Source organism: Trichosurus vulpecula, chromosome 8 (genome assembly GCF_011100635.1).
Source record: "Trichosurus vulpecula isolate mTriVul1 chromosome 8, mTriVul1.pri, whole genome shotgun sequence".
NCBI lineage: Eukaryota > Metazoa > Chordata > Mammalia > Diprotodontia > Phalangeridae > Trichosurus > Trichosurus vulpecula.
In genome coordinates, this window is record NC_050580.1 from 106970772 (window position 1) to 106998755 (window position 27984).

General features: G+C 39.5%; 1 protein-coding gene across 6 annotated transcripts in view; it reads left to right on the top strand.

The window, feature by feature from the left end:
• The window catches only part of SORCS1 (sortilin related VPS10 domain containing receptor 1), a 719989-nt gene that overhangs the window by 488032 nt on the left and 203973 nt on the right, over positions 1–27984 (top strand). For all 6 annotated transcript variants that reach the window (XM_036735441.1, XM_036735437.1, XM_036735435.1 and 3 more), the window contains one exon: positions 11966–12039. In XM_036735441.1, the coding sequence (XP_036591336.1) occupies positions 11966–12039 (74 nt within the window). The remainder of the gene's footprint in view (positions 1–11965; positions 12040–27984) is intronic.

Sequence of the window (27984 nt, forward strand, 5' to 3'; positions counted from 1 at the left end):
CTACAATATCTTTGACAAGAAAATCCCATGGTTGGTCCCCAGGGTCACAAAGAGTTGCACACAACTGAATGACAGCAACATATACCATGACTTGTTCAGTCATCCCCAAGTTGATTGGCATCCCCTTGGTTTCTGACACTTTGCTACCACAAAAAGAGCACCTATCAATATTTTTGCACATGTGGTTATTTTTCCTTTTCCTTTGATCTCGTTGGGATATAGACCTAGTAGTAGTATTTCTGGTTCAAAGGATATACGCGGTTTTATAGCCCTTTGGGTATAGTTTCAAGTTCTCCAAAATTGGACTAGGTCACAGCTTCACCAACGGTCCATTAATGTACTGTTTTTCCACATCTTCTCCAGCATTTGTCATTTTCCTTTTCTGTCATACTAGCCAATCTGATAGGTATGAGGTTGTGCCTGAGTTATTTTAAATTGCATTTCTTTTATTATTCTTGATTTAGAGCATTTCTGGTGAATGTTTCTTAGAAAATAACTAAATGGCTAAGAGGGATAGCATCCCTAAAAATCCAAAAATACAGTGTTAGAATGGAAGGAACAGAGAAAAAATGTAGGAAATAAGGTTTCTTGAGGTGAAATACTCCACAGTACAAGGGTGGTCAAGGAGAATGGACACATGCAGCAATCAGGTGGGGTCCTAGATACAGTTAGAAATCCAATGGGAAAAAGTGGGGTCAGTCAGGACCATTAGGGGCAGGGGGCAGGGAGCTCAGACTTGGAGTGCATGTGAAGATTCATGACTGGTAATGACATGCTAGGGAGAGATTGGTAGTTAGTTGATATTTAAATTCACCAATGTCAGGAAAATGGGCTTTGAGTAATTACTGCTAGTCTTATTCTGACAGAGTGAATCAAATTTTTTTAAAAGTTTTCTGGGGGATTCTTCATTTAGTTGATTGGAGATGCTACTTTATTACTTATATCATCCCCAGAACAATACTTTTTTTAAATTATGTTTTTCCATTCATATTAAAAAACAATTTTTAGCATTCATTTAAAAAATGAGTTCCAAGTTCTCTCCCCCTCTCCAACCCTTCTCTTCCTCCAGAAAGCTAACAATCTGATATATATATGTATATGTATATATATTTGTATATGTATATATATGCATATATATCTATGTATATATGTATATGTATATACATGTGCAGTCATGCAAAACAAATTTCTGTATTAGCCATTTTGTGAAAGAAAACAGACAAAAAACCCACAAGAAATTAAAAAATGTAAAAAAAAATGCTTCAAACTGCATTCAGAGTTAATCACTTCTCTCTCTGGAGGTAGATAGCATTTTTCAGCATAATTCCTTCAGAATTGTCTTAGATCATTGTATTGATCAGAATAGCTAAATCATTGCCTGTTGATCACTGTATAATATTGTCACTATGTACAATGTTCTCCCTTCATTTTGAATGTGTTCATAAGTGTCTTCAGTTTTTGTGAAACCATCATGCTTGTCATTTCTCATAGCACAATAGTATTCCATCCCAATCATGTAGCACAATTTGTTTAGCCATTCCTCGATTGATGGGGATTCCCTGAATTTCCACTTCTTTACTAACACAGAAAGAATGGCTTAAATATTTTTCTGCACAAAAGTCTTTTTCCTTTCCTTTTTCTTTTTAATCTTTTTTGGGACACAGACCTAATAGTAGTATTGCTGGGTCAAAGGATATGCACAGTTTTATAATTCTTTGGACATAGTTCCAAATTATTATCCAGAGTGATTGGATAAATTCACAATGCTACCAACAATATATTAATGTTTCAATTTATCCACATCTCCTCCAACATTTGTCATTTCCTTTTTCTGTTAGGGAATCTGATAAGTGTGAGGTGGTACCTCAGTATTGTTTTAATTTGCATTTCTCTGATGCGTAGTGATTTGTAACATTTTTTTTCATATGACTATAGATAGGTTTGATTTCTTCTGAAAACTGCCTTTTCATATCCTTTGACCATTCATAAATTGGGCAATGACTTGTATTCTTATAGATATGACCCATTTCCCAAAATGAGACCTTTATCAGAGAAACTTGATCTAAATTTTCCCCCAGTTTTCTGCTTTCCTTTTAATCAAGACTGTATTGGATGTTTGTGCAAAATCTTTTTTAATTTTATGTAATTAAAATTATCTATTTTATTTATTGTTTTATCATAAGTTCTTCCCTGATGCAGAGATCTGATAGATAAGATATTCCATGCTCACCTAATTTTCTTATGGTATTACTCTTTATTTCTAAATCATGTACCAACTTTGACCTTATCTTGGTATATGGGATGAGATGTTGGTCTATACCTAGCTTTTGCCATACTCCTCCAGGACAAATACTTCTATGAAACAAATCAAAAGATTTAATAACAGTAGCTAGCATTTATATAGGCCTTTAAGTGAATTGTCTTATTCAAATGGCTGTTGGAACAGCAGTATTATTATCACTGGTTTGTGGGTGAGAAAACTCAGGCTGAATGAGGAACTCAACCAAGGCCACAATCTGACCAGTGATTGAGGCAAGATTCAAACTCAGGTCTTTTTTACTCCATGTCTCATATTCTATCTATTGTACCACCTAACTGCTTAGATTTGGGCAATTTTCTTGAGATATACTATTCGCAAGGAACCTTCCATTTAGAGCTTAAGGAAAAAATAAGAACAAAAAGAGAAGGGACAAACAACCTTGAAAAGAGATGACAATTTAGCCAATGTAGGAGGTACACTGAAAGCCAGTGTAGAATCATTTGGGAGATTTTCTCTCCCTGATTTGGGAAGGGCACAAAGGGAACATTATGATTAAAAATTGCTTTTCTCATCAGTTAGTCAACAAGCATTTATTAATCACCTGCTATGTGCCAGAGGCAGCTACATGGCTCAGCACATAGAGAACTGGGCCTGAAGTGAGGAAGAAGTGAGTTCAACTCTGACCGCAGATGCTTACTTAGCTGTGTGACCCTGAGCAATTCATTTAATTTTTTTTTGCCTTAATCACCTGGAGAAGGAAATAAGAACACTACTCCAGTATCTTTGTCAAGAAAATTCCATGGACAGTATTGGCCTTCTGTGCCTTACAGGGTCAAGAAGAGTTGGTCACGATTGAACAAGAATGTATGTACTATTCACTGATTAATATAATTCACTGACTAGTGAATTTGCTTTTTGAATAAAATAGAAAGGCTGTCATTCCCTCTTATGGCTCCCCATAATCTCATTCTAGTCTGTCTTAAAACCCATTTTATATGTGGCTTCCATTCACATATGGTAGGCATAGGACTTAGTCAAAATGTGCTATTTATTGCCTGTTCCTGACCATGCCTTACCTCCTTCTGACTACTTGCATTCATGCAGCCCACCTGTGATGGCTACAATATGCTTCTCTCTCTCTGCCCATTGAAATCCTTCTTGTCCTCTTCCTTCAAATGATTAACTCATGCTGCTAATTGTTTTTCCAGCAAAGACTCCCATTCCTCCCTCACCCCCTTGCAAATGATCCACTCCTTCCTCAAATTTCCTCAAGCACTTTGACAAACTGATCCTTTGCCCTTATCACAGTATACCTCATTTAGAACTCATCTAAGATATACATCATAAGCACCTGAGAAGGTGCCTGGCATTTTGTAGGCACTTAACAGATATTTGTGGAATTTGAATTTAAGCCTAATAATAAAACATCATCATCACAGTGCTTTACTAATTCAAAACACTCTCTACAAGGTAAGTGCAATTAACAATTGAGATTATGATATGGATCCATGAAAGGAAGTATGCCATAGTGAATAAAGGGCCAGTCTTGGAGTTAAGAACTAGGTTCAAATCCTGCCTCTGAAACATACTAGTTGTAGTATCATGAGCAAATTATTTAACCTTGCAATGCTTCCTGATAACTCTCAAGACTAGATTACAGATTCACTGCAATCTGCTTTGTGACTTAGCACACTCACATGTGCTCAGAAAGTCACAGGTCCAGAATGAAAAAAATAAAAAAGGTGTGGGAGGAGGCAAAGAACATATAGGTAGCATTAATCCAATTTAAACATTGAAATTTACATCCCCTTAAGACCATTCAGCCAAAAGAGGATATTTCATACTAGTCCAAACTGTAAGTTTCAAAGTTCTGTAATATTTATCATATAAGTATAGTCCTTTTCTCTTGAAGAACAAATGTCCCAAATGTTAAGTTGAAAAATTTTTTTCTTTTCTTTTTTTCTTATTTTGTTATGTCACCTCCTTTGGGGTTATTCCCCAAATTCTCCCACTCTTGGGATAGATGAAGGGGCAGCTACTCAAATTCAAAGTCTGTAGGTTTATACTCTGACGACCATCACTCAGAAGCCCACACTAGTACATTCCCCTTTCATAGTGAGCTAGCTGACATCACCGAGGTAGCTAGATATAGTAAATTCATTAGCTAGCTAATTAATGGTGTTGAACTTGGAGGCAGACTTAAGTTCAAATTCTTTTGAACAAATCAACCTTTTGGCCTCAGTTCCCTTGCCTACAAAATGGGGATAGCATTTCCCTCACAGGGTTGTTCCGAGGATTAAATCTGATAACAAATCTAAAGCACTTTGCAAATCTTAAACATCTATATCAACATATATATTATATGTATATATAAATGCCATATAAATTCAAGCTATTATGGTTATTTCAAAGTAAAGCAATTTACTGAATGACATGGTAAGAATAGTTGCCACCAAACGTTCCCTTCATAAACCTTGGGTATACTCTTCCCAAAATATGTAGAGCCTCGGTACTAAGAGTGGGTCCGTCCACAGAATAAGCAGAGGGCTGGCCTTTGAGGCAGTTCTGCTTCTGACTTATGCTAGCTATATCTCAGGCAAGCCATTTAATGTCCCTCTTGTGATTCTCATGATAATAGTGATAATGGCTGGCATTTCTATATTTACATATATTTTATTAATTCAAAGTTTCAAATGAATTGCTGATATGCTTCTGTGGAGGCAATTGCCATACTAGGAGTCAAAATATATGTCCATTTTCCCTCACCTTCTACAAGCAGCTAATTGGGACACTGATTTAATTAATCATCAGGTATTTACTAAGTCTTTATTATGCACTAGCCATGGTTTTGGGTCTTGAGGACACAAGGAACAAAAACAAAGGATCTTTGTCCTCAATTGAACTTATATTCTATCAAAGGAAGCAATCTGTACATATATAAGTAAATATTACACACACATATACATATATGTGTGTATATATACTTACATGTTTATATACACACATAAACTAAATCTATGGTAATTTGGAGTAGGGCATTAGCCACTGGGAGAACTAAAAAAGGCATGCAGGCAGTGGGGAGTGAGCAGCTTGAAAGAAGCTAGGGATTCTCTGAGACAGAGATGAAGAGAGAACACATTTAGGGCACACAGGACAGACTTTGCCAAAATTTCAGATATGCGAGAGTTATTTGAATGGCAAAATTACAAGTGTGTATGCATACAGACTTTTTTTTTTTCATTTCACTGTTAGGACAAGCAAATGCCAAGAAAATGAGGTTACCTGAAAGTTTATTTTATTTTTTGTTTTTAACATGGCTTTTAAGAGAGGTTCAACAGTCAGTACACAGGCCCATCTCCTATCCTTTTATCCAATGGTGAGATTTCTGTCCCTGTGGCCCTTCAGTGTCCTAAATACTGAAGAATTAATCCATTGTAGACTCTAGAGTATACTTACTGAGGCCAGGAAGTAGATATAGCCTTGTCCACAAAGGGTGTCTTCTTTATATGTTCACAAGATGTTTTAATTAGCCAGAAAACTCAAGCATTCTGGTCTTTAAAGGTTTTTACTATATTTAGTAGGAATGTCTCAAAGACAGGAAGGGAGGCAGGCTTAGGGTGCAGGATAAAAGAACCACAGATAGATGGCTCCTAAAAGTTAGAAAATTAGCTAATAGGCTTTTTCTTCTAGCAAACCTCCCTTCCCCATAATTTCTCAATTTCTTCTTGTTCTCCTCCTCCTCCTCCTCCTTCTCCTTCTTCTTCTCTTTCTCCTCCTCCTCCTCCTCCTCCTCCTCCTTCTTCTTCCTCTTCCTCTTCCTCTTCTCATTATTCTTGTTCTTGTTCTTCTCCTCCTTTGTCTTCTGGTTCTCCTCCTTCTCTTCCTCTTCCTCCTCCTTCTCTTCTCCTTCCTCCTCCTCATTCTCCTCCTCTTCCTTCTCCTTCTCCTCCTCCTCTTCTTCTTCTTCTTCTTCCTCTTCTTCTTTCTCTTCATCTTACTCCTCCTCCTTCTCCTCCTCTTCCTCTTCTCATTATTCTTGTTCTTGTTCTTCTCCTCCTTCCTCTTGTGGTTCTTCTCCTCCTTCTCTTCCTCCTCCTTCTCTTCTCCTTCCTCCTCATTTTCCTCCTCCTTCTCTTCCTCTTCTTCTTCTTCTTTTCTCTCTCTTTCTCTCTCTCTCTCTCTCATCACTAATGCTCTCTCTGATGCAACAGATTATAATGATAGTGTTTGGTGCCTTGCTGTGACACTCCAAAGAAACCACAGAGCTTGAGAAAGACAGGACTGGAAATAGATCTTATTTAGGGGCTGCCAGAGCAGTGACTTTTAGTAAAAATCTAGGTGGTTTTCCATGAAAAACCTTCCATTACTGGCTGGAACTGTTATTCACTGGAATGCTTTGACACCCTCCCTCCTTTATAGAAGGAAGCTTTGCTGTCAGGCTGATAGGTTTAATTAACACATTAACTTGAGTTGTGGTGAGATTTTTCCTTTTCCTCCTGTAACAGAGGCCTAACGATTCACTTCCTGGGGAGAAAATGTTTGAAGTGGTGGGTGAACTTGAAAAACTCCCTCCAGTGAGGGTTAATTTGTATTCACCTCTTGCCTACAGCTACAAATCTCCTGAGAATTTCAAATGCCCCAATATATTTAATCTTTAGGAGCAAAGCTCTCTTAACACATCACAAAAAAACACATTGTCCCCGAGGAAATAGGCACAAACTGTCCATCCCATGGGGAAGTGCTACTGTTGTCCAGGTGACTCTATTTCAGCCTCAGTGGCATAGGTGCAAATTGTTTGTCCCATGAGGGAGCGCTGCTCTTTGGCCCATAACACTGCGCGGGGTTCCTTAGAAATTCTGTTGTCAGTCAGAAAGTATTTAATGAGCACCTCACCTCCCTTATTCTCAGCACTGCGTTAGGCACTGTGAGGATGCACAAGAAATATAAGGAAGTCTGCCCTCAAAGTACTTACATTCTAGTAAAAGAGATTGAACTAAGAGTCATAAAATTATATCAGACAAGATAATGCATGGGGAAAATTTGGAGTTAGAAGTCCTGCATTTGAATTCCCTCCACATCATTTCAATTCAATAAACATCAAGAATTAGGTGCTGGTGATAAAAAGGCATACTGCACCAGTCCTTAAGGAGTTCTTTCTACTAGATAATTCAACAAAATATAACAAATAATGCAAAATTTGAGGAGGGTGAGAATACTTATTGATGTGGGGGTGGGGAATTAGAGAGGGCTTCATGGAAAAAGAAACACTAGATCTGAGCATTGAAGGAAGAGATATTATAAGAGGAAAAGATGAGGGGGGTGGGTATGTATTCCTGGCATGAACAATTGCTTTTTCAATGCACTGAGGTGGAATATAGAAGGGAGAATTTTAGAAATATAATCATGGAATTGCAGAGTCTGAATAAACCTCAGCAGCCACCTTATTGGAGGCAGCTGGGTGGTGCAGGGGATAGAGCATCACCTGGAGTTGGGAAAACGCATCTTCATGAGTTCATATCTGGCCTCAGCCACTCTCTTTGTGACCCCGGGAAAGTCATTTAACCCTGTCTGCCTTGGTTTCCTCATCTATAAAATGATCAATAGAAGGAAATGGCAAATTAGAAAACCCCAAATGGAGTCAAGAAGAGTTGGATATGACTGAAAAACGACTGAATGACAAGCGCCATCTTGTTTAACTTGTTTAACCAAGAGAATTCTTTCTAAAAGATACCTGTTAAGTAGTTATTCAGCCATTTCTTAATTACCTCCAATGAGTAGGAATACTACACCTCTCACTTCTCCCTCACCCCAGAGTTAACCCAGTCCATTTTTTAAATAGCTTGAATTGTTAGGAAGTTTTATTTATTTTTTTATCTATGTCTAGTCTATGTTTGCTTTTTCGTATCCTTGACTCACTGCTCTTAGTTTTGAGCTATTTGTTCAAATAGGAAAAATGAGATCACTCTTCTACATGAGACTTTTTCATATCTGGAGAAGCCTGGTTACGTTTTGAAAACTGTCCTTCATTGGGAAACCATGTTTTTATTGCAGCACCCAAGAAAATGTTAACCTAAGGGGCTCTTAGATGACTCTTAAGTCCTGTCCAAGACATTGTCTACTCCTTTCCAAACCGGCAATGTTATTTAATAAAAACACTGAGCCATGTGACATGCCAACCAGAGACGTGGTCCAGAGATGGCTGTGCTATACTGACATTTACTGAATTTGTATTTCACCAAAACCCCTTTTGTTGTTTCAAACAAAATGCTTTCTAGCCATGCCTTACTCACTAGCTGTTTTCACTACACTGCATTGCCACCTGTTCTAGTCCTTCGAGGCTAGCTTGAATAATACAAGTGCAGAGATGTATATTATAACTCAGAGGTATGACCTGAATTGGGTCTATGAGAGTGGTGCTATGTGAACTTTGGGCCACTCAGGTACAAATACGGAATGCATAAAATCTTAGTATAACAGTATGAGAACATTTGTCCCTCATTTCTCTTATGCTTTCTCAAGGAAGAGAGCCAGGAAAACATTCCCAGGAATAGTGGGGAGTGAAGCAAAGCTTTAACTTGAAATCGGTCCCTTTGGCTGGTTCCCAAATGTTTTGCAGTTTGGATCAAAAGAGTTGTTTGCTTTGGTAGCTAATGATTTGAGCTTCTCTTCGTTTAAATGTTCATTTTGTTCCAAGAGACATTGTCTCAGAAAAAAAGATCCTTCAAGGTTCACTGAGCATACAGCATGGGCTGGCTTAGTTTACTTGGAGTTGCCCTGCTCACCTGCAGCCTCGATATGAGCTTGGGCATTAGGAAAGCCAATAGTACTAATGGGGCATCAACTCTATACAGGCTGGCCAGTAAGAAATACTATGGAATGGATACAGGTACATTTGAGGACATTCTCAGAACTCTGTGGAAGCTCACCCTTCAAAGTGAGAAGTGTTGGAAAAACTCACTCTTCTCTACCTCAGCCAGCACAATCAAGATCCTGAAGAAGACACACAACCAAAGACAGCTCTAGCCAAAGCTTTAATGTGTGGTACAATCTCTCCTGGACCTCTCCCTCCCTCAGTTTCTGACAGCCTATGAGGAAAACTGAAGGTCCTTTTATATCTCTTCCTTAGGCCTAGAATAGAGCTAATCTTAAGTTTCATCCCAGGGGTAGCTAGGTGGTACAGTGGATAGAGCACCGGCCCTGTAATCAGAAGGACCTGAGTTCAAATGCAGCCTCAGACACTCACTAGCTGTTTGACCCTGGAAAGTCACTTAACCTCAATTACCTCAGAAAAAAGTTTCATCCCTCCTTGCTCTTCTCTTGGTCCATGCTCTAAAAAGGGGTGGAGAACCTGAGACTTCCAGGCAACATGTGGCCCTCTATGTCCTCAAGTGTGGCCCTTTACTGAATCCAAACTTTACAGAACAAATCCCTTCAATAGATAGTCTAAACCTTTCCTAGATGAAAGGCAATGTCCAGCCTAAGGGTTATAATGACTCCAAATCATACCCCACGCCAAATGCTCCCATGAGTCAAATGGTACACCTTCCTCTTGGTTCAGGGGGTGTTCTCAGACCAGAAGTATACAAAAACCTTCAGTTCCTTCCCAAAATCTCCCTTTTAGGAACAAGTACTTCAACTCTTCTGCCCTAGATGAATTCTGCATTTGCTAGAATCATTTTAGCTAGCCTAGTTTGATAATGCCTTCCCTTCTAAAAAAAAAAAAGGTCACATTCCCTAGTTTTGTAAAATCTATATCCAAAGTAAGTTTATTAGGAGGAGGGGTGCAGATGGAGCATGGAAGGAAAATCTTGTCCTTTATCTGCTCACTGTGTCCTTTCCTATCCCTGATTTGCAACTAGTGTTATTACCTCTCTGTATACTGTTCAGTTTCTATCCACATATCCATCCATCCATCCATCCATCCATCCGTCCATCCGTCCATCTACCCACCCACCCATCCATCCATCCATATATAGAGAGAGACTGAATCTCCCACTCTTGGTCAGACTAAAACCATAGCAGCCATTCATAAGACTGATCCCACTGCTGATCATCACTGCGCCAGAAGTTTTGATCTACCCTGTTTCTGACTTGGGCTCATTTACCCCTCATTAGGCAACCTGGTCACCCCTTACTCCTGCTGATGGATAGTACAGACACTTGATTGGCTTTAGCCTGCTGAGCTCAAGCAATCCACTATCCTCAGCCTCCCCAGTAGCAGGAATTACAAGTGTGCACTATACCTGACTTCAATTTATTTTAACAAATATTTCTTCCAAAGTGGAAAAGATTGTCTTCTAACTTCTTGAAGAGGCAGCTTCTGAACACCCCACCCACAGTGCCTCCTCCCCTTGTACTTACACTGCAGTTCAGCTTCTCAGGGAAGGAAAGCCTCTAGAGTAGATAACACACAAAGGTTCAAGGAGGAGGAGAGAGAGCTATTGGTTTCCTTCTCCCCTGCTTTAGTGGCTCTCAGTGGCGCTTCTCTGGTGTCCCTCAACTTCTAGTATGTGTCCTTGATGGTCCTCCAAAAGCACTACCTTAAAATTCTGGTTTAGGAGGAAGCTGCAGACACATGTGAAAGATATGAGATACATACAATGGTGCTAGCAAAATGTTGAAATGCATATAGTGTAAGTCTTTCCATGTTTTTCTAAAACCATTGAGCTCATCATTTCTTATAGCACAATAGTATTCCATCCCAATCATATAACACAACTTGTTCAATCGTTCCCCAATTGATCCCTACAATTTCCAGAGAGCTGCTACAAACATTTTAGAACATAGAGGTTCTTTTCCATAAATTAAAAATAAAATAAAAAACAAAAGGAAGAGAAATTCATTGAATTTATAGAAAATGCATTTAAATTGGATATTTTAATTTTCCTTTGGATACCCTAAAGCCTTAAAAATAAACAAAAAAAGAAATTAATGTAGTGTTAACAATATGTATGTGTAGCATATTCTAGAGGATTCTAAGGTCAGGGAGTAATTGCAAGTAAATAAACCTAAACAGGAAAGGTTTCTTATAGGAGTAAACAACCTCTCTCTTCAAGATAGGTAAGATTTTATGGGAGCCAGGATGTGTACATTTTCAGAGAGGAGGATAGCTGATGAATGTCTGGTATACAATTGGATTTGAGAATCCTGTTAAGGAGTGAGTGTGTGTGTGTGTAGGGGCGAGGTTTAGAGGAGGAGGAGGGGGACTGAAGTCAGGATCTTTCTTTAAGAATAATGAATACTCAGTTGTCCTCCAATGCCAGAATCAGTGGATTCATTCAACAAGTATCTCTTAAGCACCTACTATGTGCCAAATATTGTACGAAGACAAAAATAAAATGATTATTTCCTCTTAAGGACTGTGTGTGTGTGTGTGTGTGTGTATGAAGGGCCACATGTGCATAGAAAATTAAATACAAGATATGTGCAAAGTAATGTTTGAGGAAGTATGCTACCAGTTGAGAGGGGAAGAGATCAGGGTATGTGTCCTTAAGAGATGGCACATCTCATTGACTAGCCTGGTAGTTTCAATTAGCTGACTCCAACTGTTCAATCCTTATTTACCCCTGCTGGCTTATGCAAACCTTAAGCCTCCACCAAAGGAGTCTCACCTAAACATTAAACTCATTGATGGATTGAACTAGTGTTTCACCTTGTGATAACTTGCAGATTTACTCATCTGAGGATTCTTTCTCTTCTCTCCAGTTATACAGCTCTGCGGAATTTGGGAGGAGATGGCAACTTCTCCAGGAAGGAGTCGTCCCTAACAGATTCTACTGGTAAGAATGTGACAGTGTTTCATATCCTATACTGAGAAAACAGTCCAAATAGCTCTGGATTGGGCCTCCAGATTGTTGGTACATATTGATTGCTCTAAAGGGAGCTTCTGGCTTGAGAATGGCTTGGATTTTCCATCCAGGAGGGTATTCAGTCACATTAGAGAGAAGCAAAACCTGTTTGGAATTTTAAAGTTTTATTACAAGTCTCTAAACAAGCCCAAACAATGCTTTTTATGTGCATTCACGATTTATTCAGCTACTATTTATTTAATGATGTATTATGTGCCAAGAACTGTGCTAGAATCCCTGGCTTCTTAGAAGATTCAATTCAAGTGATAGCTCCTCCATGAGACACCCCCAGGTTGGTAATGCTGTCCCCCAAATTCCTTTGTATTTATTTTATATATTATAAAATTTACTTATCTGAATATATGATGTCCCCCATCAGAAATGAGAAAATATACATGAAATTCTTTTAAAGTGTTAAATAAATATTTACTATCATTATTATTATTACTGTTTTGATTATTAGTAATATATTAAGTTTAAGCTTCTTTGACTGGTGTGAGAATGGTTAAGGGGAAAGGACTGTGGTATAAAGGCAAAAGGCAACAATGAAAGGAAGCTCATTGAGGGCAGGGATTGTTTAATTTTTGTCCTTGTCTCTCAGGCTTCTAGAACATAGGGAGTGCCTAATAAATACTTGTTGAATTGAATAAAATGGAGTGAAATCTCTAGATAGAGAGATGCAGAAATAATTAAGACCTGGTCCCTTCTCTCCTGGAGCTCATGATCTAGAAGGAGAATTATAAGACATATACATATATAAGACAACTACAGTGTCAACTACACAACTGTAGTGTCAAATAGAATACGGGTAGAAATTTTGGTGCTGAGTGATGGGTCCAGGGACACCTATGTACCCAACATATCAGTCAGGAAAATAAGGTTCATACAAGCACATCTTTTCCCTTTCTCTTCCTTCCTTTCCCCCCTTCCTCTGCTCCCTACATCCTTTTTCTTTATCATTTTTTTTTGGTCAGGCTTATGAACTTGACTCCAGAAAGGCCTTTCTGAAGTGCCCTCTAAATTGGAATACAACTTTAGCTGTTGGTTTACAACAAATCTCTTAAATATCAGTTTCTGCAGTAGCCTGTGTTCACTGTCAGAGGCAGCTCACTTGGGGGGAGCAGTTCTCATCAGCAGATTGCAGCTGGGCCATAGAAAGGTCCCTCTCCATTCTCTTAAAAACGAACACACCAAAGCAAAGCAAACAAGCCGCTCATTTGTCTACACATCTGTCTCAGGGTGTGTGTGTGATACAGCACCTATCACTAAAGGCCCGCCATCCCCCTCCTGCACTCTTAGACACATTCAAGAGAAATACATTTTTATCTCTCTCATTTTCAAATGCTACACTGAAATCCCTTTGGGAATTGAAAGCTAGAGAACCGCATTAGAGGAACCGTTAAAACTACTGATGCTTCCTGAAAAGGCAGCCCATTTGGAGGCGAGCCTGGTGAGAGATAACACACTTGTACTCCTGTAAAGCTGGCCCTTTGTTTTCATCACTAGGGAACACGAACACTTAAAAGGGGGTTTCTGTAGCTTGAAAGTTTATCCATCTTTCCTCTGCCACTGCCCAGATCTATCTGGGACCATTTTTAACGATCAAATCAAATAAAATCTCTTCTATCAGGGTAGGTATCTCTAGCCCACATTGACCTCCTTTGCTCTCAAGCCTGTAACATTTAGTGTCTGTGTTAATGTATGATACTGCCTTGAAGTGATATATGGCAGTTTCAAGTCTCTGGATGGTTTTTTTTCTCCTAAATCAGTTGCTTTATTTTTATACTCTTTTAGTGCCTAGAACAGTGCTATGATTGACTGTCTCACTGAATTAATAGCTCACATTTTTAGATCAATTGAAGTTTTGTAAGGCACTTTATATATATTTTCTTTTTTTTATCTTTGACAGCTGCTGCTGTCAAAAGAGCAATGACTATTATTATTTTTATTATTTTTTTAGGCAAACAGGATTAAGTGACTTGCCCAGGGTGACACAGCTAGTTAGTGTCTGAGGCTGGATTTGAACTCAGGTCTTCCTGACTTCAAGGCTGGTGCTCTTTCTACTGTAGAACCTACCTGCCCCCAAGGAGAATGACTTTTATACCAGAGGACTTGGACTCAAGTCCTGCCTCTGATGCTTTACCTGTGTGACCTTGGGCAAGTCTCTTAACCTTCCTCGACTTTAGTTATCTCATCCATAAAAATGAAAGCGTTGGAATAGATGGCTTCTGAGGACTTTTAGACCTATAATATAAAAGTTGATACTATTCTAATACCCATTTAATAGATAAGAAAACTGAAAGTCAGAGGAGATGTGCCTTGCCAGAGGACAAATAGCTAAGTGTCTGGGGTAATATTTGAATTCAGGTATTCCTGCCTTAAAGCCTAGCACTCTATCCACTAAGTCATGCTGACTGAGTATACTCATGCATGCATTTATATGCGTGTGTGTGTGTGTGTGTGTGTGTGTATACATTTGTATGACTCTATATGTAGCCATGAAACATGTTTGTAAAGTTTCTGTAAGTTAAATTAAAAGGTAAGCATCCTAATATCCAATATCATGTTTAGCCCTTATTCAAATTCCACAACATGTGGACTACATTTTGTTCACTTAGCTCAGAAATGGAGGTCTTGATCTGGAACTCATGAAAATCTAGACTAGGTTTTGGCTGAAATTTCTCTCAGCCTTGTTAGGAAGAAAGGAGATTTTTAACACACATGAACATTGAAACAAGATTTGAAGGGGGTGTTTTCCTACACTCAGTGTACAAAGTGTTTTCAAGTACTTACCTATTAAAAGTGTTTTGTCAACCTTAAAATGCTGTAAAAATTCTAGTTATTATTGTCATTATCATTATGTAAATAGTGTACTTGTAAAGTAAGCAGGAGCCATATTATCTAGAATGGTGCTAATTTGAAATCTTTCATGTCTAGTCGTTGAAATAGGGCATCTACGGAGTAACGCTAGATTTGCCTCGTTCTCATCGCTAGGTGTACCTGAAAATAACACAATTCTTGTTTTCTGTGAGAATATTTCATGCTTCAGACTTTTGACTCTTTCTGAATGCACTGTTTCCCAGTTTTTATGACTTAGTGAAGCACGAGTGATCATTCTGAGAGGAAGGGTAGCTGAATGGCTGGTTTCTGTACTGAACTGGGTCTCTCCACTCACACAGAGGGGCGTGTGAAGGAGAAGAAAGGAAGCTAGCGTTGTAGCATCTCTTGGTGGAAGCTACCTAGCCTGATTTTGCACAGAGTTCCAGAAGCTCCTGATTTAATTTTACCTACCTTCCTGTTGACCTAAGCTCTCAAGTTGACTCAAGCTTTTGTAAATAGCACAGCATTGTTGTTGTTGATGAAAATAACAAGGTCTTCCCAATACTCCCACATTTTAAAAAATTATTTCTTTTAAATATTCTTTTCTTTTTAAATTTCGAGTTCAATATTCTCTAGCTCCCTCCCACTCCTCCCCATCTACTGAGAAGGCAAGCAATGGGACATCAATTATACATGTGAAATAACAAAAAAGATTTCCATGTTTGCCATATTGCAAAAAACAAAAAAGCAAAACTATTATGCTTCCGTTGGCGCTCAGAGTTCATCAGTTCTCTCTTAGGAGGTGGGTAGCATTGTTTCATCATGAGTCCTTTGGAATTGTCTTCGACCATTTTATTGACTAGGCTAGCCAAGTCTTTCACTATTGATCATCATTATAGCATTGCTGTTGATGTTCACAATGATCTCCTGGTACTTCTTACTTCATTTTGCAGCAGTTTGTATAGATTTTGCCATGTTTTTTTGTGTGTTTTTTTTTATATGGAGCACAATAGTGTTCCATCAAAATCACATGAAACAGATTGTTCAGTTTTTCTCCAATTGATGGGTGTCTCCTCCTCGATTTCCAAATCTTTGCTACCAGAAAAAGCTGATACAGATATTTTTGTAGACACAAGTCCTTTTCCTTTTTTGTTGGTCTGTTTGGGATACAGAGTTAATAGTGGGATTGCTGGGTCCAAGTGTATGCCCAGTTTTATAGGCCTTTGGGCATAGATCCAAATTGTTCTCCAGAATAGTTGGACCAGTTCACTACTCCACACACAGTACATTGATATACCTGTTTTCCTTTATCATTTCAAGTATTTGTCATGTCTTTTAAGTGTGAGGTGGTACCTCCGAGTTGTTTTAATTCTGATGATCAATAGTGATATAGAGCCCAATACTCTTTTTAAAATTTTTCTAATACTCAAAAACACTTAGGCGCTGATGTGAAAGGTAGAAGTGAAGCCAAATAATTAGTAATCGTCCAAATAAGTTGCTTCAAATTGGACAAGAATTTTAAGCGTAGGTAGAATTATTTGGTGAGTTTAGCTTTACAATGGGTTGATTTGATGACCTTTGCATAAATCCAACTACAGAAGCTTGGAAGAAACTAATATAAGCTACCCTCTTGGTAAAAGCAATTGTCAATTGGCCCTCTGAAAGGATGCCGTCTCTTCCTTTGGAAATTAGGAAAGGTAACAAAGGCAGTGCATCTCTCTCTCCCTAGTACAAAGGCATGGGAGCTAAAAGGAACAGGTGTAATCTCATTCCACCATCCTCATGCCTACCCTTTTCCTTGCTATCTTGAGAATCATTAATAAGTCATTTGGACACCCTCCCTAGCTGCTCAGGTGAAAAATGGGGATTTGTGGAATAACTCAATAGAATGCTTCCACTGAATCTGTGGACCTAGTAAGTGCTGACGTCACCATGAGCTGCAGTGCTCAGACGATGGAGAGAGGAGACAAATAGTCATCATGTGCTTGTATGGGATTGGAGAAAGAAACTATATTTCAAACTCCAGGAGTCATCTTCCAAAAAACTTTTCATGTGAACCCTTGGGTTGTATGTAAAGAATGCTTAAGAATCACAAACGTCTAAACCCACTTGCAAAGTTTTCCTGTGCAGGTTGTTTGTAAGAGTGAAACTTTTGGAATAGTTAAGTGTTAAAATGACCCCTACTTGCTGGAAACTGAGAACAGCAGTAGGGGGACTATGAAAGATGGGGAGGACAGAAGAAGGGGAAAGAGAGGGGTGGCTATGCAGTGACTGCTGATCTCTGTTGTAAATAGTGGAAATCAGAGTGACTAGAAACAAATAATGATGCTCCAGCAGGAGCTACGGAAACGTTCCCCAATATGGAGGATGAGATTTATCCCCTACGCCTTCCTCCAATGAGTGACACCTTTCTTGGGGGAGGTAAGGAATGAAAAGTGAACCTGTGAGCACTGCCAATAGTTGTTAAAGGTCTGGGAAGAATAATGACCCATCTGAAGAGCACCATTTTAAAATCTCATTTCTAGTTTTGCCATTCAAATTTACATAGTAATCACTTTAATTGCTAATGTGAGAAAGACTTGGGGGGGGGGGGCGGCGCAACTAGATGGCTCAGTGGATACAGTGCTGGGATTGAAGTCAGGAAAACTTGAGTTCGGATCTGTCCTCAGACATTTACTATCTGTGTTACCTTGGGCAAATCACTTAACCTCTGTTTACCTAGGAGGCAGCAAGGTGGCTCAGTGGATAGAGCACTGGAACTGGAGTCAGGAAGACCTAAGTCCAAATCTGGCCTCAAACACTTACTAGCATTGTGACCCTGGGCAAGTCACTTAACTTCTGTTTGTTTTCATCCACTGGAGAAGGAAATAACAAACCACTCCATTATCTTTGCCAAGAAAATTTCATGGACAGTACGGTCCATAGGGTCACCAAGAAGAAAATAACAAACCACTCCATTATCTTAGCCAAGAAAATCTCATGGATGGTATGGTCCATAGGGTCACCAAGAGTTGTGACTGAACAACAACAAAAAAGACCATCTTGCTCTCCCCCCTTTTCTTCTCCAGGTTAAATATTGCTTTTTTTTCCTACTTCAAATATTCCTCGTATTGGATTATTCTAGAAAGCTTCACAATCCTGGTGATCATCGTATGCTTCTCTTTGTCTGAGCCCTTCTGATATGCCTGCATTTCAAATTGAAGAGAGGTTTCTACTGGAATATGTTATAATATATCCTTTGCTCTGTGCTGTTTAATGTTTATCAGTGACATGAATGAAAGTACCTTGTGTTAATGGCTTCCTCCTGATTTGAGGGCCTCAGATATACTTTGGAGAAAGATTAACTTTTCTTGCTCATTACAACCTTTGGGATGATCTGGGAATAGACTATATGTTATTTTTTCAAAGGTTGTTACCACTTCCTCTTAGAAGCCCATAGGTTCATAGCATTTGAAATATTAGTAAGTTTATTTAAAAGTTAATAGAAACATAGAAGACTTAAATCTGAGCCCATGGTAAGTAAATATACCTTCCAAAGAACAACCTTTCTCCAGAAAGTTATATAATCTCTGTCACTTACATTAATTACTGGAGAGGGCCCTTAGTTCAGGTGGTCAGGATAAAGGGCTTATATATCAGAGCTCCTCTTTTATTAGTTGTTGTTCAGTTATTTCAGTTGTTCTGACTCTCCATGACCCAATTTGGGGCAGAGTTACTGGAGTGGTTTGCCATTTCCTTCTCCAGCTGAATTTACACATGAGGAAACCAAGGCAAACAGAATTAAGTGACTTGCTCAGGGTTACCCAGCAAGTAAGTGTCTGAGGCTTGAACTCGGGTCTCCTGACTCCAGGATCAGTACTCTATCCACTATACTATCTAGCAGCCTCAACCTCTTTGTGTATCCTTTCTGTATGAAGTCTTGTTTCTTACAGTTCTCTGATTGTTGCTCCTCATTGGTGAACTTGTCCAGAGCCTTTCCTGCCACTCATAGCGTTTTATTCTCATTGTCATTGATCCTCTCACTACTGTTGATATGTTCCATAGACCCTTGTGATGGGAATCATTATTCCTATCAGCTGCACTGCCACTTAGGCCTACTTTGTGGTTGCCTTTAATTCAGCTCTCCTTTAGTTGTGGGTGCATCTCACCCATCTCCTCAGTTCTTATCAATGAATTTTCTGTAAGCCATAGATGTTTGTTGCCCAAGCACTCATTTGGAATGGTCCTCTCCACAATTCAGCTGTGGAGATCATAGGATCAAAGATTTACAGCTGAAAGAGACCTCTGAGGCCATCTAGTTCAACTGACCCATTTTCTAGATAAGGAAATTAAGACTTAAGGAAGTTTAGTGACTTTTCCAAAGTCACATAAATAATACATAACAGAGGCAGGGTTTGAACCTAAGTCTTCTGACCCCAAGGCCAGTGTTTTGTTCTGGTGTTCCAACCCCACCCCCCACACCTCCCACTGTCCCATGCTTCTCTAGATAAAGGGGGCTAATCCCATTCTCCAAAATCTGGCTTTACTTTTATTTCCATTCATTTTTTTTTAAGTCATCCTGCAAACCTGGAATGTCCTCCTGCCTCAGTTCTGCCTTTTAACATTCATATTTCTTCAAGGCTCAGCTCATGTTCCAGTTCGCTCTATGAAACTTTTCCTGACATCCCTACTTTATTAGTGTGTGTGCCCTCAAATGACCTTGCCCTTACTGATCTGTGTATGTGTTCCATCCCCTGAGGAGAATATAACGTTCATATGAGCAGAGGTCATTTTGTTTGTGAATCTTTGAATTCTCATTGCCTAGCATAGTGCTTCGCATGTCACAGATGTTTAACAGATGTGGATCAAGTTGTTCTGAATCACAGTTCCTTCACACTTTAGTCTGCAATCCTCATAAATTGTCATTGTTGGAAAAAAATTGCCAACCTTTAGATGCGGTATGTCCCCAAATTTAGCGAAGTTGATTTACAGATATGTGGTACAAATATTTTCTGAATCAGAATTTGGGTTAAATGCTTTAACCAAAGGCGTTTCTTTGGAAAATTCTTCTTAAAAGTATACTTACATTTTTCGAAAGTGGGATCATCCTGGAAAGTCTAGTATCTACGATTGCCATAGATAACCTGTGACTCATGATCTCAGATCTGAACAGTCATGAACTTCTTTTAGTCTTTAGAGTCTCTCAATAATAACAGATTTTATGGCTTAGACTCCACCCAGCATTTAGCCTGGGGATGTCTGATTTGGGCCTGTTTGCTGCCTTTCTAGGGCCTTGATACCCTGTTAGCACTTAAGCTAATACTATTAACAAAGAGCAGGTTTATTAAAGTATAGCAATGACAAATCTCCCTATCCTCCAATACTATTTTTACTGATGCTAATAGCAAATATTTATGTAGTACCTACTATGTGCCAGATAGCATGCAAAGTGCTTTACAAATATTGTCTCATTTGATCCTCACAACATCCTTCAGAAATAGGTGCTATTATTATCTTCATATTACAGATGAGGAAACTGAGGCAAACAGGGGTCACATGACTTGCCGGTGATCACACAGCTAGTTAGTACCTTAGGGCTGGATTTGAACTCATGTCTTCCTGACTTGTAGCCTTCTAATCTACTGTGCTATCTAGCTGCCCTTAGCAATACACAATTTAGAAAACAATTTAACAATAAAGTACAGATAACAATGGCACTTTGCCTCTGTTGATATGAGTGTTTCAACTGAAAGGGCAGTGTCTTCTGGGCACTGTCTACTTCTCTTTGAAGGGAGCCTACTTATTCTTCCACCTACCACTACGCCCACTTCCACTGTACTCTTGGACAGTATCTCCCATTTCTTCGTAGCATGGTCAGTTTTACACACTAACACTATTCATGGGAGATGGAGTGGGTGGAGGGAAGGGAATAAATATTCACACAGTGCCTGTTCTGTGCCAGGCACTGTGCTGTGTTTTAGAAATGTCATCTCATTTGATCTCACAACAATTCTGCCAGGCAGCTGCTGTTATTATCTCAGTTTTACAGTTGAGGGAACTGAGGCAAACAGAGATTAAGTGAATTGCCCAAGGTCATGCAGCTACTGCCTGAGGCCACATTTGAATTTAGGTCTTCCTGACCCCAAGTGTAGCATTCAATCCATTGTACCACCTACCTGCCTCTAGCTAATAGGTCACTATTAGAGCTTAGGCACAGCCCATTTCTAGAGGCTGACCAGTGGTACAGTTATTGCCCTGGATCGAGTCATCCTCCTCTAGCTGACTGGCGATATGGTCAGGGGCAATGATCCTGGTGCTTTGTCCTCAGTGGAAAACTCAGGTCACCGACTCAAGCCAGCTCGGACTACCCTTTACTCTTTACTTCTCCAGCTCCATTCTTCCCAAGGGTGTAAGACAGTTGCTCCAAAAAGCATCCATTCAATTTGAAGGAAAATATAAATCAATTATCCCCCTCCCTGCTCCATGCATTCATTGGCCTCTTCCTGTCTTGTGCAAAGAGAGAGTGAGTTGTTTATCTAAGCCTGTCAGGTCCTTTGGTGCCACTAAAGCTACCACACCTAGAAATCAGTTTATATTGAACATATAATATACAAATAACCTTTCAACAGAAAATGGTCTTATTAAATTTTTTTCTAAGAAAAAAAACTAAAAAGGCACATTTCAGCGGCCCACTTCAAACAGGGATTAAAAATTGTAGGTGGAAGGCCACATAAGTAAATAGGAAAGATTGGCTTTGGTGGTTGCCAGAGAAAGGATGTGATAGACTGTACATTGGTTGCTCTTCACTTTGGATATCCGAAAAGCCAGGGTGTTGAAGCAAATATGTTATACAGGGCTCGAAGGATAGAGGTCACATGCTGTCCTTTAAATTTGCTTCAGGGAACATTCAGATTTAAGAGCTTGAAAGAGGCCTGCTTTTGACATATGAGTCAATTTTTTTTGTTGTTATGCTAAATTAAAAAGCCATATGCCTGTATTTTTTTTCTCTCCTATTTTCTGTTTCTTGTCATTTGGATAGCTCTTAGTGGAAGCAGAGAGATACAACCAAGTTCCATTTCCTTTTGGTTAGAAGTGATGCAGTTGGTGAGAGAGCAAGCAGTGAGGGAGTGTGGGCTTCATGTGATAAAGATGAAGGGGGCAAGGTTCAATTATTCCCCTTAGTTGATGAGGGCAAAGCTAGAAGCCCTGGGGCTCAGGTTGCCACAGAGAAATTTTAGGTTGATTTGTAGGGATAACTTGCTAATAGTAGGATTGGTTCAGGTAGTGTAAGAAGCAGCTAGGAGGTGAGCACAGGACCCTTACTTAGGAATAATAACGACCAAGGTTGTACACCCATCTCTCAAGGGTAATGAAATGTTTCTTGTCAAGTTAAAGGCATAGAGCACTGCCAGAGTACAGTCTGGGGAGCAGTTTTTTTTCAAAAGTCCTCTGAATTGTTAGGTTAGAAGGGTGCTAAGGGCCATATTTTCTGCAAGAAGTAGTAGGGAAGTAATCTGGAAGCAGAGACTAGAGGGAATATTTAGATGGATAAAGGGACATCATTTTGAGCTATCTTTGGGGATCACTGAATCTTAGTGTTGGAAGAGACTATAGAGGTCATATCTTACAACATCCCTCTGAAAACAAGAATCTCTACCAGATGGCCATCCATCTTTCCTTAGCTTCAATACCTCCAGTGGCATAGTGTTCACTATCTCTCAAGATGGCTCATTTTAACATTGAACAACTTAAGTTATTAGAAAGTATTTTTGTCTGCTGTTGAAACTTTTGCCCTCATAATTTCAATCCATTTTCCTAGTTTTGCTCTGTGGAACAATGAAGAGAAAGAACATTTTCCCTTCCATAGTTTTGCCCTAGAAACATAGTAGACATTCTCCAAGTTAGACATCCTTGGTTTCATCATCCGTTGGATATATGCCACAGTTTTGAGTTTTTAAAACTTCAAAGACATCCTCCATTGGACTTGCCTCAGTTTGTCAATATTTTCAAAATATGGCATTGGGAATTAAGCAAAATACTCCAGATATTGTGTATTTCTAAAAGAGTGCAGTTGGGTAACTACTTTCTCTTCTCTGCATTCTTTTGTAGCAACACACTAGCACAGATTGAGGGGGTAGAAGATGCTTTGTTTCTTTAAGAAACCCCAGGTCATGGTGCACACATGGTCACTCATGAAGTTCTAGGGGATCCTGACCTCTAAGAAGACAGTTAAGCCATTTCTCTTTGCAGATGGTTCTTTACACCCTACCCTAGACTCAGCCCCAGGTAAAAATTCCTAATAGTTGTCATCTTCTTTGAGAAGAGTATAGTGGTAGAAAATTCGTCCTGATGTGAGCCAATTCTAGCTGAAGGAAACAGAGGTTCCCAAATTCTCTAAATCATGAGAATGTTTCTAAGGCTAGAAACATCCATCTAAGTATTTTTGTTTTGTTACCTTTGCTCAAGGAAAAAAAAATGCAGTAGAAGAAATGACATCCAGGACCCCATGTCTGGGCTCAAGTACCTCTGGCAGTACATGTGCCTACTGTGATATATAAAATGTTTGCCCTTTCATAGGGAGTCCCAGAAAGAGATTTCCTGGCCTTATGTTCAGGAAAGAATAGAAAGAAATAGTAGGAATAAGAGTTGTCTTTCCCTTTAAAGTCTCTGATTAGGTAGTTTTTACTCACTCAGTGGCTATTCCTCTTTTAAAAGCTCTCCCACCCCCTACTGCTATCACATGGACCAAGAGACTGCTATGTCATCCCAAAGTGCCAAGTGCTAAGCCATAATACGTATGTTGCACTAGGGGTGGTCTATTGGAAGCAGCCCCCAGGGCAGCCCAGCTCAATTTCAGTGGAGTGTGTCTAGACGTAGGTGATAGGAGTTTAGTGATTATCCTCATTTGACACTTTGATTAATACAATTTGAGAAGAGAAACATGGAATTATAGAATTTCCCATTTTGAAGGGTCCTTACACACGATCTAGTGCCTAACCCTTACCTAAAGCATGGATTTTTGATACAAAATCCTTAACAAGGACCCAAGCTCTGTTTGAACACCTCCAATAATGGGTTAGGTAATTCCATTGCTGTGCTGATCTGTTAGAAAGGTCATATTTATATTGAACCGAAATGGACCTCACAGGAACTTTTACCCATTGGTCCTAATTATGCTCTCTGGAATCATACATAATTAAAAAGTTTAGTAGAGATAGCTAACTTGTAATTTAGGAGAATGAAAGAAGACAGAATGCAAAGGGAAGTTGTTCCAAAGTAAGAGATGGAGTTCAGAATTCAGGAAAGTTGTGAAAGAAAGATGGCAGCTGAGACAAAGCTACCTTGCCTGGGAGCAAAGAGAGACAACATGAGACTCAGAGATTTAATGTGCAGAGACAAACATTGCAATCAAATGCTAGAACTGTGCTTCCACTTGTGATACTGTCAAGGAGACCAGGCAAGGACAAACCAGTTGTCAAAAAAAACACATTTTAATGTTGGAGTGGGGGTGCGGAGGAAGAAGGTGACTCAGGTAGTACTAATTCTCCCCAAAGCCTTTGGAAGCAAAGCTGGTGCTGTTTGCTTTTTTGTCTATCCTGGACTGTCTATCTCTAAGATGGGCACAGCCAGGGAAAATGAACCTGCACTAGCATCTTTTATCCTTATCTCAGCTGTTGGCGTTTAAAAAACCAACAACTCCAAACGCAGCCATTCCATAATTTAGAAAACACTGTCAAGGTTTGAACAGGAACGGCAAGATGTGCCCCGAGGTAGGGGACAGAACCTGCTGGAGCATTTATGAGATTTACGGTGAGGGGTTTTTACATGAGTGCGGAGGTTTAGAGCAGATAAATCCCGGAAGACAAATGCTACCAATAATTGAATTACAAAGCCATTATCATGTGCTGAACAGAGCAACATTATGACTCTATTGTGACAAGATAGAACTTGTTAGAATATTTATGCATTGTAGACAGCTTGAGCATTAGGATCAGGGAGCACACATTTGCTATTCCACCTTTCTTTGGCGGGAAGTTGGCCTTCATGGGTAATTCACTGGCCCAGGAGGCCAAAGGCCATTTTATGATGTGACATTCCAAAAGTGAAGACTTCACTGGCTCCCATCAGACTGATAGTTTTTGTTTTTTTTAAACCATATACCCTGGGCCCAGAAGATATTCGTGTTGATACTTGTAATCTACTTCCTTGGTGCTGATAGGGCTGCCTCCCCCCAAACCAAGTCTAACTAACTCCATTGGTTTCTTCTAAAAAGCCAAAGAACAAGAACATCTGACTTAAAAAAAAATTAGTAACTGCTTTGTCATTTTGGAATAGAAGCATCCAACTTCTTTTCCTTTCTGAGACAAACGTAAAACTATTGGAAGCGGCAACAAGCCTCTGGCCTTTTGTAGCTAGCCAAAAAATGCAAAACACTAATTGCTGATATCAGCCCACACAATCAAATGTTAACAAATTTCACAGTTGTTGCCATAGTTTAGGCACTTTTAAGGTCTAATCCTGGCAGTTGGCAAAGATTGTTTTGAATGAATTAACCGAACGGGACTATTGGCAACATAGTTAATCAGTCAAGTTTGCCGCTGATGCCCTTTGTTCACTCTGGTCCATGATGACTTTTCCCTGCCTGGTGGTTTTCTCCAAACTTCTTGACACTTTTCCCCATCCTTTTTCCTTTGTCTCAAGCTTGCTTTGGTTCTTTGAGAATTCTAACAATCCCCACTGGAGAGCTTACCTCTTAATGAAGGTATTAACTGGTAATTATGGTTTTGCTGTTAACATTTTAAGGTGTGGCTCTGGAGTAGGTATTTGCATTTTAAGGGGGTATTTTAAGGTCTGTTTTCCACTCTACTTCATCCAGACCATGGATTTCCATCTATCTGCCAGAGCGTATTTCCCCAGTTATTTCCAACCATGTCTTTACTAAATTAGAGGCTTACCAAGATGATCTCACAGTGTAGGCAGGTACATTTTTGGGGAGTTAACCTGGGGACAAGCAACTCCTTCCCTTGAGACTTGTCAAGAAAGAGGATGTAGCTTCCAAAATTGCACAACTCAGTTCCGGGAGGGAAAATAATTGACCTTCAAGTTTCTTTTCAGTTCTAATGGATATTCTGTAGCCTATAATAACTTAGTTTTGTGGAGAAAGTACCTTAAAGAAATAATAGCTCACTTATAGTGCTTTGAAGTTGATGAGACACTGTGCTTCTAACTATTTATCTGTCTTTCTGTCCGTCTATCTATCTGTTTGTCTGACTGTTTATCCATACATATATCATTTGATTCATAGGCCTGTAAGGTAGGTATTATTGTCGACTCTATTTTACAGTTGAGAAAACCAAGGCTGAGTGATTAGGGGACTTGTCCAAAATATCAGAGGCGAGATTGCAAGCCAGGTTTTTCTGCTTTGAGTACAGACTTCTATCCACTTTGTTTCTCTATGTGGTGTGTATAAAGCAGCAGGGTGGAGTGGGTAGCTTGCTGGTCTGGGAGTGAAGAAAACCACAGGTCAAATATTATCTCTGACATTAGCTCCAAGACTGTGGGCAATGAAATTTAATCTTCCTGAGCCCTCAGGCAAACCCGTAAGATATCTACTAAGTTCCTCAATTTATTTATGAAGCATGTTAAGATTTCTAAAACACTTTATATACACAGTATTATCTTACCCTCCTCAAAACAACCCCTTTGAGGTAAATACTTTAGGTATCATTGTTCCTGTTTTGTGGTTGAGGAAACAGATTCAGAAACAACCCCACCTATGACTTGGCTTGGATAACAAAGAGAATAAATACAAGTGGTAGCTTTTGAACCCAGATCTCTCCTGACTCTGATTCCAGTGCCTTTATCAATTACACTATGTTTGAAAGAGGTACTAGAATCTCCCTTGAGCAAAGGATTTAAATCGTCTATCTGCATCACTGTGGTTTTCTATGTGTATAGATGGATGTATCTTGGAATTAGTCATGCTACAATCAAGAAGTCAGGAGCTACTGTCAGTGAACTTTCCCAAGCAGGGCCTATATTATATGCTTTCTAAAAAGGTTCTTATGTCACTATCCTTACGCTTGTGCCTGCGCAAGTTCCTGGTTGTATTCAAAGACAGAATAGTGAAGAGCATGATGGCGTTGGGGAAGCCTGGATCTCTTGAGGGCCCATGGAGAATATTATCTTTTAGAAGTTATACATGACCAGATATCAAAGGCAGACTGGTGGCACAGTAAATAGAGTGCTCGGCCTGGAGTCAGTGTAAGGGTGAGCAAAGTGGGACTTTTTACTGGTTATTTTTTTTTTCTTTTAGAGTGCTTCTCAGCACTAAGGCAATCAAGTGCCTTTGATTGAATCTTGCCTTTGTTTGTAGGAAGGCCCACACCTTTTGCTAATTAGGCCATGAGAGGTGTGACTCCCTCAGGCCCTGAAAAGGGGTATATGTACTCTGAGGGGAGGCCTTAAACTAGAACTCTCAGAATTGTGGGAGGAGAGGTTTTGCTTTTGGGGGCTCACTCACTGGAAGAGTGTCATCTGATTTGACCAGAGGAGACTCTGGGTAGCCATTGGAGCCCCCCGGCTTTGAAAAACCCAGATGTTGGTGCTTCTGTCTCTGGTAACTATGTATGTAATGTCTTGGAGAGAGCGCTAGAAGTCTATCTGCTGATTTGTGTTATTTTGCTCTGTTTATATAATTTCTGCTTGTAATTTCTGTTTGTGTTTTCTCTGAAGTTCAGGGTGCTAACTTTTTCCCCTGAACTAAGTGAATGATATATGTATATTTAATTAAAGTGAGATTATAAACCACTTAAAGTTGCTTTCCTTAGAAAAGCAGATCAAAGAACCTGTGCTAGCAGCCCTCCTGTCTGCTGGTGTTATTGGTCTTATACAGCCACACTGGCAGCAAGTAGCATTGTTGTTACAGTCAGGAAGATCTGAGTTGAATTCAGCTTCAGACACTTACTATCTCTTTGCCCCTGGAAAAATCTCTTAATCCAGTTTGCCTCTGTTTTCTCATCTGTAAAATGAGCTGGACAAGCAAATGGCAAACCACTCCAGTGTCTTTGCCAAGAA